Source organism: Acinonyx jubatus, chromosome B2, assembly GCF_027475565.1.
Source record: "Acinonyx jubatus isolate Ajub_Pintada_27869175 chromosome B2, VMU_Ajub_asm_v1.0, whole genome shotgun sequence".
NCBI lineage: Eukaryota > Metazoa > Chordata > Mammalia > Carnivora > Felidae > Acinonyx > Acinonyx jubatus.
Window position 1 is genome coordinate 148,963,446 of NC_069385.1, and position 12,549 is coordinate 148,975,994.

General features: G+C 41.3%; 1 protein-coding gene across 1 annotated transcript; it reads right to left on the reverse strand.

Moving 5' to 3' along the window:
- Positions 1 to 2,099: 2,099 nt before the first annotated feature.
- On the reverse strand, positions 2,100 to 3,173 carry LOC106978619 (olfactory receptor 2H2-like). Its single transcript, XM_015076314.2, has one exon. It carries the CDS (start codon positions 3,042 to 3,044, stop codon positions 2,100 to 2,102), a length of 945 nt encoding a protein of 314 aa, XP_014931800.1. The 5' UTR covers positions 3,045 to 3,173.
- Positions 3,174 to 12,549: the final 9,376 nt, after the last annotated feature.

Here is a 12,549-nt window from a genome sequence, read left to right on the forward strand (position 1 = left end):
TTGAACACGTTGGTATCCCTGCTTTCACCTCCAGGATAGTTACCACCTGTCAATCGTGTCACACCAGGAGCCCATCACACCCTGGGCTGCCCCTGCTCCACAGGCTCAGAGTGAACCCACAAAATAACTTCTGTCCTTGTAGTTTTCTTCTCAGTCACTTGCCTTATTCTTTGCAACTGAACAGAAGGATATAAAAATGATTTTATAAGTAGTGTTCTTTTATAGACAGTGAGAAACGATGTTGCATCCTCGTAGAAATTGTGCTGTTACTTCAGAGCAGAAAATGAGAGGTTATAGGGCCTGATTCTAGTTCCACCTACATCAGAAATTGGCAGCAGCTAAGGACTGAACACAGGTAATCAGGCAAACTACACAGCAAATTCAATAATTTATATTCATGATTTTGGTAAAATAAAAACCCTAGAAGAATGGACTTTTATAAAGGAATAGTGAAAAAGCAGCAACAAATAGATCTTTGGTGGATGACATTCAAAAGTCAAAAAGCATGCACCATTGCAATCAGCCTGACACGGGAGGCAAAAGAACAAGTCTCTCTCCATTAAATAATGAAAGAATATTTCATTTAGTATCTGCATCCACCATTTGACCATACGCTCCATGATGTTGATGATTTTATGTCTTATCTATGATTATATCCCCAGCATCTAAACATGTTAGATTTATAACAAGAAATGAATACATATCTACAAGATGAATGAATAATTGGATCTGATAAAAAGAAAGCCATTTCCAAGGATGTGGAGAAAGAGGAACCCTCTTGCAAGCTGGTGCATCCACTCTTGAAAACAGTATGGAGGTTCCTCAAAAAATTAAAAATAGAACTACCCTATGGCCCAGAAGTTGCACTACTAGGTTTTTATCCAAGGGTTACAGGTGTGATGTTTCCAAGGGCCACCTGCACCCCAATGTTTATAGCAGCACTACCAACAATAGTCAAAGTATGGAAAGAGCCCAAATGTCCATTGATGGGCGAATGGATAAAGAAAATTTTGGTGTACACACACACACACACACACACACACACACACACACACAATGGAGTATTACTCGGCAATCAAAAAGAATGAAATCTTTCCATTTGCAACAACATGGATGGAACTAGAGGGTATTAAGCTAAGTGAAATTTGTCAGAGAAAGACAAATATCACATGACTTCACTAATATGAGGCCTTTAAGACACAGAACAGATGAACATAAGGGAAGGGAAGCAAAAATAATAGAAAAACAGGGAGGGGGACAAAACAGAAGAGACTCTTAAATATGGAGAAGAAACAGAGGGACACTGGAGGGGTTGTGGGAGGGGGATGGGCTAAATGGGCAAGGGCCATTAAGGAATCTACTCCTGAAATCATTGTTGCACTATATGGTAACTAATTTGGAGGCAAATTAAAAGAAAAATAATAATTAAAAAAAAAAGAAAGCCATTTCATTACAACAGAGACTCAGAATGAACTAGAAACAGAAGTCTATTCCTGTAAGTGGGGGCTTGGTATGTCAGGGCTCAAACTAAGAACCTGGATCCAGAGACCAGTGAGTGTGGACTTCTCCTTGCTCAACACTTTGCACTGAGCAGCTTTGGGCACATGACACATCAGCAGTGGTCCTGCTGAGGTGATAAAGCAACAGTGACTCAGAACCAAGACCCACCAGGTCAGAGTACTAGATGCCTCAAAACTTTAGGACTTTTGCTAGACTAGACATTTGGATGAAAATTATGGTTGAGCTTGGAGGAAAATAGCAAAGAAAAAGAAATAAATGGCAAGGCACAAAACATATTCTTGTTCTTGTATTTTTCAAGTCTGTGTTTCTTTTGTCCCCCCAGTTCAACTGTATTGAGCATTCTTTAAGACAATGGTTATTAAATCTACTCATTTCTATACCATACTGTACCTCCGTCAGCACCCTGCAGAAAGTAAGGGCCTAATCAGCTAATGATGAATGGACCTGAAATCGCAGCTTTGAATGCAACACAGCTATTTCTCCCCTACTTTTGGGTGAGGAGGTAAAGCTTCAGCTTTTTGCGATGAGGTTATTCTCTCCTCTCAGGTTAAGCAAGAGACCAACATGTGCCAACTGCTTCAGTTATTCTGGGAATCCCAAGTCCTCCTCCCCAGTCTTATTAGTGCCCCCTTGACCTCCCTGTTCCTTAGAGTGTAGATGAGTGGATTAAGTGCTGGGGTTGCAACGGTGTAGAAAAGGGTGAGGAACTTGCCCTGTTCTTGAGCATAGCAGTTCTTGGGTTGGAGATAGACAGCTGTCACTGTGCCATAGAAGAGGGACACCACAAGAATGTGAGAAGTGCAGGTGCTGAATGCCTTCCGCTGCCCTGCAGCTGACTTTATTCTCAGCACAGCCTTAGCAACAGCCCCGTATGAGGAAAGGATGATGACCAGGGGTAGCACCAGAAAAATGATACTGGCTATGGACATCTGGATTTCATTGTAGGTTGTGTCTGCACTGGAAGCCTGAATCAGGGCTGGGACTTCACACACAATGTCATCCACCCTGCGGTGGGAGCAGAAGGGTAACTGGAGGGTGGCAGGAGACTGGACCAGGGACTGAACCAGGCCAGCCCCCCATGCAAGGATGGCCAGCTGCAGACAAAATTTGGGGTGCATGATAGCAGTATATTGCAGCGGGTGACACACTGCCACATAGCGGTCCATAGCCATGACCACAAGAAGGACACATTCGGTGGCCCCAAGCCATAAGAAGACATAAAGTTGAAAAGCACAGCCAATGTAGCTGATGGTCTTCTCTGGACCCCAGAAATTAACTAACATCTGCGGAACACAGCTGCTGGTGAAAGAGAGGTCTAGCAGGGAAAGGTTGCAAAGAAAGAAATACATGGGAATGTGGAGTTTAGGGTCCTTTGAGGAAACAAGAATAATGACCATATTTCCTGCAAGAGTCAAACAATAAAAGATCAGAACAACCCAGAAGAGTATCTTCTCCAAATATGGCTTCTCAGAGAAGCCCAGGAGGATGAAATCACTGTGGCTGTCATTGCAAACTGTTATCATAGCTTCTGGAGCAGTCACCTCTTTGGGGGAATGGTTCAAAAGTAGTTGCTCAAAAGCCTGTGATGGTTCCAATACAGAAACAGGAAGACATGTTACCTCCTTTCTACTCAAGGATGAGATTCTGCCTCCTATAGTGCAGGGAAAAATAAAAGATTCAGTGACTTATTCTAATCTTTGATACCCATTATTCATTATCTATTTCTCTTCCTCTTACACATCTTCATATATTATTAGAAATCTGCATTATAAATATTGAGTAAAGTGCACATTACAAACCTACTAGTGAAAATCACTTTGCTAAATATTAAGAGAGCATTCTATCTTTGCTCTCCAAAATTGCACATTTAAAACATTCATCACACAGTTTTTAAAACTGTTAAACCATATCACCTTTCAGTCCTTTTCTCATTTCATTCTGTTTTTCTGTGTCTTTATATCTCAATTTATCTGAATACCCTCCTCCTTTGTTCCTCCGTCTCCTGTGTTTCACTCTCCTTTTTTCTTCCTTTCTCCTTCCCACCTTCTTTTGACTCCTGAGCTTGAATTCCTCCTCAGCCACTTTATGCTATGTAATCTTAAGACAATTGTTTAAAATTTTTATTCTTACCTTGGCTCTTTCCTTATATTTTCTATTTGGAAAATAGAGAACAATCATAGAAACTACCTATGTGTTTTGGAGGAATTAAATGTGAAAACACAAGGAAAATACTTTGAGAGGGAGAGCGTGCGTGCATGTATTCCTGCCCCATAGTAACTGTATGATGTGTGTTAGTTACAATTATGATAATGATGACGACGATGACACTATTCAAATGTTTGTTCGAGATGAAAAACCTCAAAATATAGATGCAACATTTTGCAGAGAATGTAAGTGATATCATTAAGAAAAAAAGAAATATCCTATCTCTACATTATCTCCTTTCTAAAAGAAAAGTAATAATACTCACTTATCCAACATTATAAATTAACTGTCTTTATATTACAGAGCACGTATATGCACATTTATTGTTTTTTCCTCAGCTTAAAACCCGATTACAACACAAGTTTGGAAAATCCACCATCTTTTATTCATTTATGCAGTGGATCAAAAGAGGTTTAGGGAATACTCATTTCATTCAATCACTGGCCTTTTTACGTAAAATACTAGAGAAAAGGGCCCATGGCTCTCTTTGTCTTCCATAATTTCCGTGCTCCTATTCATGCTTCTCTGCTCCCAATGACTATACTATCTGTGTGGCATAACAGTGTGTCCTCACTCCAAGCCTGTTTATAGCCACCTTGTACATTTTCAGGGTTTCCATTTACAAGAACCTTTTCTCAGGGGAGTGCCCTGGCGTCACACACACACACACACACACACACACAAAATAGGTTTTACAAATCTATGCCCCGCAGGAATCCTTCGACTGAATGTTCATCCAAAAAATTTAGATTACTGGCTCCTTTCCTTCTTCCAAATCAATATGTGTAATAAAGTCTTACTTATGCCAACACTTAAATAAAAATATTCATTTTCTGACATATTTTCCATTTATCAAATAACAGGAATTAAACTAAGTCATCAAAATTTTAATGATGGAATCCCAGATATGATTCTCACCTCTTTGTTTACAGTTTATTCCTTTTTTCCCATATTATTCCACAGAGAGTTGAGAAAATGTACCTATAATCAATGGATACAGAGGAATTTTAAAAATTAGTGGTCCATAAATGAAATGGATATTAATAATCAGCAGCAGAGCAGCTATGGTTGTCTGGGTTCTTATTGTGTAACTGACAATTTGCCAAATGATTAGCTTATTTAACCCTCAAAATTTTTTTTCAGGTTATAAAACATGCTTGGTTCATCTTCTCATACTTTATCATACATTTTTCATCACTAAAAATAGTCCTAATAATGATAGGGCAAACTGGAGAAAATGAAATGTCTGGAAATGCAGCTGAAAATGTTTAAAATCCTATAAATACATAATTTGGGGTCAAATGGACTGCTCAAGCCAGGATTCTAAGAGAAATCATGGCATGACCTGATATTTACAATCTATTGTATACTCATACCTTAGGGGTGAATTCTTGACCTTAGTTTAATACATCATACAATTATTTAGCTAAAGTTTTCACAGCAGTATTCTGGCCTTACTATTCCCTATCTGCTCCCTTATAGTAGATCATGTCCAACTTCAACCACACACTGCAAGTTGACCCATCAGTCAGCAGTGCCCATGTTCAGGGTAGTTCTCAAACACAGTATCACTCATGTCTCGTATTTTTATTTCACAGCTATGCATTTTACAAAATCCATATGTCTTCTTCCAGTCTTGGTCCTCTTTTCTGTGCCCCTTTTCCTTTTTTTCTTTTTTTCTGTACAATCTTTGCAAAGTAGAGTTGAAATGTCAGTATTGTTGTTGTAAATCTGATACCTCATGTTGTAAATTTAATACTTCATGGAAGAATGTAGTTTGATGCTTCAAAGACTCTCAGAGTCTTGCAGATTTTCCCATCTTCAAAACCAAATAGACTCCTATTCCATCCCATGACTTTCATCCACCTCCAGTAGCTGCTGGTTATGTTCTTTGTCTATTAAGATTGTTCCTCCTTCTCTGGTTTTCTGTTTTCAATAGGAATGCTTACGTGTCTGTATCTATTTCTATCCTTATCTATAGATCTGTATCTTCATCCATCCATCTTATCTCTCTCAGTTCCTCTCTACCTTCTCATCATTGGAGATGTATATTTTATCCCTGGATCAACTATTCTTAAAAGTTCCTTGGGAGGGAGGAGATGGTCTTAGTTTAAGTAATACTTACTGTGCAAAAAACAAGCATTCTCTTCATCCCTACTTCTGTTGGCATTGTCTTCTTCCTTCAGTTACCAATTTCCCCTGTGATTTTTTTCCTTTAGCTCACCTCCTCTGCCTCTCAGAACAGTATCTGGAGTTTTTCTGAGAGCCAGTGTACCGTAATTCCTCTGATGGCCAATGTGGAATACAATATTGACAATATTTCCATCTCACCTTCTAAGATAGGTGTCTCTGGTGCCAGTGTAGCTCACCTCCTCAGCCCACCTCTGATTTCAGCAGAGCTGCAATGAACAGTTCTGTGTCAACTCAGATTCACCCTGCAGTGACCCACCTTGAATGTGCTGTATACATCTTCCTGTCTGCCTCAAGTCCTTATCTGACACTGGGGGAGTGCACCAGGCACAAAGACAAGTGCTGCCCAGAAACTCAGGAGATTTAATGACCCTAGGGGAAATGTTCAAATGAGGGAGGATGGTAGTTAGTGGGGAAATGTCCCAGCAACCCTTCCTTCTGGTGGAAGCATACCTCCTGGATGCTTTTCAGGAGGTCCTGGGAGAACTGAGCTCCCACTGTGCACAACTTGGCTAGCACATACTTATGTTGGTTGGCTTTCCTATCTTTCACTCTGCTTCCATCACTCATTCTCCAGGAAATTAACTCCCAAATCAGGTACTTGAACCTAATTTCTTGCCTTGGGCTCTGCTTTCAGAGTACCTGAGCAGAGCTTCAACACAAGAATGCAGACTCTCAGAAGACACTTCAGGAGAGACATCACTCACAAGTCAACCTGCAACAAGACACCATTAATATAGAGTAAATGGAATTGTGGCAACTCTTAGCTTCCTCTAACATCAGCATCATTAATGGTCTTATCTGGCATGGCTTGGGAGGAGGTATGGGTAGGAGAAGGAACATTGGATATATGGTACACCTAGTCCTTGAAAAACATGGGAGTAATGATAATTAGATTACTGTCAACTTTGCTGGTTTTCATTGACTGTATTGGGAGCCATAAAGAAAAATAGTAGCATAGTCCAGTCAGCCAATTATCAACTTAGGGCTGTGGTTCTCCAACTGCTGGTTACTCAGAGTTCCTGATTCCATAAGTCTGGGGTGAGGCCCAAGAATTGACATTTCTAATAGGGTCTCAGGTGATGATGATGCAGGTCCAGTGACACACTTTGATAAGCACTTACTTAAGGAATGTTTCAAAACCAAAATAGTTTTCATGGAAGCTTGGAAGGAGATTCTTATATACTACATAGGTAAGACTGTGGAAAATCAATCTAGGAGTTTAATGTTAGGGTCACAGGGCTGAAAAGGCAACAAAATGCTGTCTCAATATACATTTTAGGCCAAAGCCAGAACCTAATGGGGAAGTAGTCAGACAATGAGACCTGCATATAGGGTATCTGTTTAGCTGCACCTTAAAAACATGAACTTCTAGATTTCTCTGAACCTTTGAAACTGGTGGAAGCTGTCTCCCTCTTGGTAGAGGAGAGAAAGTTCTGATGCCTGGAGATCATGTAGATGATATAATCCTTCTCAAAATCTCTCATTGCCCTACTCAGCACCTCTGGAGCCATGACTATGGACCCTGCTATGAGAGGAAATAGCTTATCCTACATTCTGTAGAACTTGGCTAACATGTCATCAGGAAATCTTTCACTTTTATTTAAGTTCAAGTTACTTGACATACAGCGTACTATTGGTTTCAAGAGTAGATCCCAGTGATTCATTTCTTACGTATAACACCCAGGGCTCACCCCAACAAGTGCCTTCCTTAATGTCCATCTTCCATTTAGCCCTCCCCCCAACCCACCTCCTCTCCAGCAACCCTCAGTTTTGCCTGTTTTTAAGACTCTCTGACATTTTTTTCTCCTTCTCTGTTTTTATATTATTTTTCCTTCCCTTCCCCTATGTTTAACTGTTTTGTTTCTTAAATTCCACATACAAGTGAAATCATATATTTGTCTTTATCTGCCTGACTTATGTCACTTAGCATAATACACTCTAGTTCCATTCACATTGTTTCAAATGGTAAGATTTCATTCTTGTTGATCACTGAGTAATATTCCATTGTATATATAAACCACATCTTCTTTATCCATTCATCAGTCAATGGACTTTGGGGTTCTTTCCATAATTTGGCTACTGTCAACAGTGATGCTATAAACATTGGGGTTCATGTACTCCTTCAAATCAGCATTTTTGTATCCTTTGCATAAAGACCTAGCATTGTAATTGCTGGGTCATACAGTTGTTCTATTTTTAACTTTTTGAGGAACTTCCATACAGTTTTCCAGAGTTGCCACAGTTGCATTCCCATCAACAGTGCAACAGTGTCCTCCTTTCTCTGCATCCTCACCAACATCTGTCATTTCCCCTAGAGTTCATTTTAGCCATTTTACATGTGTGGGTTGGTATCTCATTGTGGTTTTCATTTGCATTTCTCTGATGATGAGTGATATTGAGCATCGTTTCATGTTTTTGTGAGCCATCTGATTGTCTTCTTTGGAAAAGTGTCTGTTCATGTCTTCTGCCTACTTCTACGCTGGATTATTTGTTTTGTGGTTGTTGAGTGCTTAAGTTCTTTACAGGTTTTGGATACTAACCCTTTATCTGATATGTCACTTGCAAATATCTTCTCCCATTCCATCAGTTACCTTTCAGTTTTGTTGATTGTTTTCCTTGTTGTGCATAAGTTTTTTATCTTGATGAGGTCCCAATATGTCCTGTTTGCTTTTCTTTTGCTTGCCTTCGACAATGTGTCTAGTAAGAATTTGCTGTGGTAGAAGTCAAAGAGGTTGTTGCCTGTGTCCTAATGTAAGATTTGATGGTTTCCTGTCTCACATTTGGATCCTTCATTCATTCAAAATTTATTTTTCTGTATGGTGTAAAATAGTTGGCCAGTTTCATTCATCAGCGTGTCACTGTACAGTTTTCCCACCATCATTTGCTGAAGAGATCACAATCAATACCACAGAAATACAATTATAAGAGAGTACTATGAAAAATTATATGCCAAGAAGCTAGGCAATCTTAGGTGTCAAGATGGCAGAACAGCATGGAAGTTTTTGGTGTCTCTCATCCTTGAAATGCAGCCAGATCAACACTAAACCATCCTGCACACCTAGAAAACTTATTTGAGGATTAACACAACAATCTTCCCAACCTGAACAAAAGAATTGGGCAGGTACATGACACAGAGACGTGAACTGGAGGAGAGAGAAGCTGTGGAGGTCAGGGAGTTGCTTGTGGAGCAGTGGACAGAGACAGGGGGACAGTATGGGAAAAGCAACTCCCCAAAAGCAGCTGGACAGAAAGTGGAAAAGTGGAAAGAGCCACGGGGACTGAACAAAAAAAGGGAGAAGGAAGAGGGTTTAAATTCCATCAAGACTATAAACAGTGGAGTGCAGAGTCAAAAACTCCACAGCTCAATACATGGTGCTCTGATGGGAAGGGCAAATCCCCAGAAGCAGAGAGGAAGGTCCTTGGGGTCCTTGGGCCACATGGGTAGAGGTAGCTACCTTGCTGGAAGGACATTTGGTAGAGGCTATGCAGTCAACCCACAGACAAAGGTCCCAGTGGACACTGGAGAACAACCACATTCACTGGTGGTGGAACAAGGACATTAAAGGTGAAGCCAGGTACCAGATGTTTGTTATGATTTTCCATAATCCCTGAAATGCTGCTGCTACAAGATCACGAAAACTTTTTCTGGGATAGACTGGCACCCAGCTACAGGCTCTGGGCATTGGTAACAGCACGGTCTGGTGAACATTCCTGGGGGTGGGCTGGCATCTGGCCATTGCTCAGTGAGACACTCCCCCAGAAGGTCTGAGCGGGTCAAAGTTGCAGTGCCACAGAGGTGAGTCCCTCAAAAGTCTCTCAGACTGGGTTGGGAAACACAGTCCCATGTGAGATAAAACTCATGAGGGAGGTGCTGCCTGGCTGCCTGACAGCTTGGGCACAGCCAGTATAGAAGGGGGGAGTGGATGGAAGCCAGAGACAAAGGAGGGATGCTTGATTGCTGGTCAGAGAGAGCACAGAGTTCTGATACTAGAGACTGGAGAGCTGGGTGATGCCATTTTCACTCCTCCAACACATGCACATACATGCTTACAAGCAACACAGTAATCCACCCCAGTAAGCTAACCAGTGCCATCTGTGGAGAACACAGTCATTACACTAAACCCTGCCCAACAGGGCCAATAGCATTCTGTACAAACATAAGTCTCTCCACCTGTTTAGTTTACAGATTAAGTGCTTGATCGCTTGAATTCTATGGGAAACCAGATGTAATTTCAATCATACCTCACTCTGTTCACTGGTCCCTTAATTCAAATATTTTCTTTCTTTTTTTTTCTCCTCTTATTCTTGAAAACACCAAGAGAAAAATATTTTTTTCTTTTCAATTTTTATTAAAAAGATTTTTAATTTTTTTCTACTATAGTTTTTACTTTCTTATAAATGTTTTAACTTCTATTTTACTTCCATCATTTCATTTTATTCTATTTTACTGTATTCATTTTATCAAACCTTTCTCTTTTTTCTTTTTTTCCTTTTTTTTTTTTGTTCCTTTTCTTATCTTTCCCTTTTTTTCTCTACTCCATCAATCTTCATTCAACAACCACACCAAAACATACCTAGGATCTAGCATCTTTTACTTGATTTCTTTGTGTTGTTTTAAATTTTTTAATTTTAGTTTTTTTAATTTTATTAAAGACTTTTTTCCTCCAAAATGATGTAATAAAGCAATTAAACCCAAAGAAAGAACAGAAAGAAATGACAACCAGGGACTTAACACATATACAAGGAAGATATCTGAACCAGAATTGAGAATCATGATTAGAATACTAGCTGGGGTGGAAAATAGATTAGTATCCCTTTCTGTGGAGATAAAAGAAGTAAATGCTAGTCAGGATGAAATAAAAAATGCTATAACTGAGCTTCATTCTCACATGTATGCCACAGCAGCAGGGATGGATGAGGCACAGCAGTGAATCAGCAATATAGAGGACAAACTTATGGAGAATAATGTAGCAGAAAAAAGGAGGGAACCTAAGGCAAAAAACATAAAATAAAAATTAGAGAACTCAAGACTCATTAAAAAGGAATAACATCAGAATTATAGGGGTCACAGATGACGAAGAGAGAGAAAAAGAGGTAGAAAATTTATGTGACCAAATCATAGCAGAAAACTTTACTACCTGGGCAAAGACACAGACATCAAAAACCAAAAAGCACAGAGGACTCCCATTAGATTCGACAAAAACCAACGATCAACAAGGCATATCATAGTCAAATTCACAAAATACTCAGGCAAGGAAAGAATAATGAAAGCAGCAAGGGGAAAAAAAGTCCTTATCTTACAAGGGAAGGCAGATCTGGTCCACAGCAGACCTATCCACAGAAACGTGGCAGGCCAGAAGGGAGTGGAAGGATATATTCAGTGTGCTGAATCATAAAAAAATATATCACCATGAATTCTTTATCCAGCAAAGCTGTCATTCAAAATAGAAGAAACATAAAAAGTTTTCCAGACAAAAAAAAATTAAAGGAGTCATGACTACTAAACTAGCCCTGCAAAACATATTAAGGGGACTCTCTGAAGGGAGAAAAGATGAAAAAAAAATACCAAAAGCAATAAACACTAGAAAGGAACACAGGACACTACCATAAACTCCAAATCTACCGGCGACATAATGGCAATAAATTCATATCTTTCAGTACTCACTCTAAACATCACTTGTCAGAGATCGTGGGAAGATGGCGGCATAGAAGGACGCTGGGCTCACCGCGCGTCCTGCTGATCACTTAGATTCCACCTACACCTGCCTAAATAACCCAGAAAACCACCAGAGGATTAGCAGAACGGAGTCTCTGGAGCGAAGCGCAGACGAGAGGCCCACAGAAGAGGGTAGGAACGGCGGCGAGGCGGTGCGCGCTCCACGGACTAGCGGGAGGGAGCCAGGGCGCAGGGGCAGCCTGCCGGCCAAGCAGACCCCTGAGTCTGGCGTGCAAAAGCGGAGGGGCTGGACGGAGTGTGTTCTGACAGAAAGCAGGACTTAGCATCTGGGAGGTTATAAGTTAACAGCCCTGCTCAGAAAGCAGGAAGGCTGGAGGACAAAGGGAGGGAGAGTTGCTGAGCCCCTGGACGACAGAGCTCAGTTTGGCAGGGAACAAAGGCGCTCGCCAGGGCCATCTCCCTCGCCCATCCCCCAGCCAAAATCCCAAAGGGAACCAGTTACTGCCAGGGAACTTCCTTGCTCCACGCAAACACCCAACGGCTGTGCTTCTGCGGAGCCAACCCTCCGGCAGAGGGTCTGACTCCCTCCCGCTGCCACAGGGCCCCTCCTGAAGTGGATCACCTAAGTAGAAGCGAGCTAAGCCTGCCCCTCCTGCCCCCGTGCACCTTGCCTACCCACCCCAGCTAAAACGCCAGATCCCCAGCACCACAAGCCTGGCAGTGTGCAAGTAGCCCAGATGGGCCACGCCACCCCACAGTGAATCCCGCCCCTGGAGAGGAGAAAAGAAGGCACACATCAGTCTGACTGTGGCCCCAGCGGTGGGCTGGGGGCAGACATCAGGTCTGACTGCGGCTCCGCCCACCAACTCCAGATATACACCACAGCACAGGGGAAGTGCCCTGCAGGTCCGCAACACTCCAGGGACTATCCAAAATGACCAAACAGAAGAATT

Bases quoted from the DNA above. Each gene is read 5' to 3' on its own strand.
- LOC106978619 (XM_015076314.2), bottom strand. From the start codon at position 3,044: ATGATAACAGTTTGCAATGACAGCCACAGTGATTTCATCCTCCTGGGC.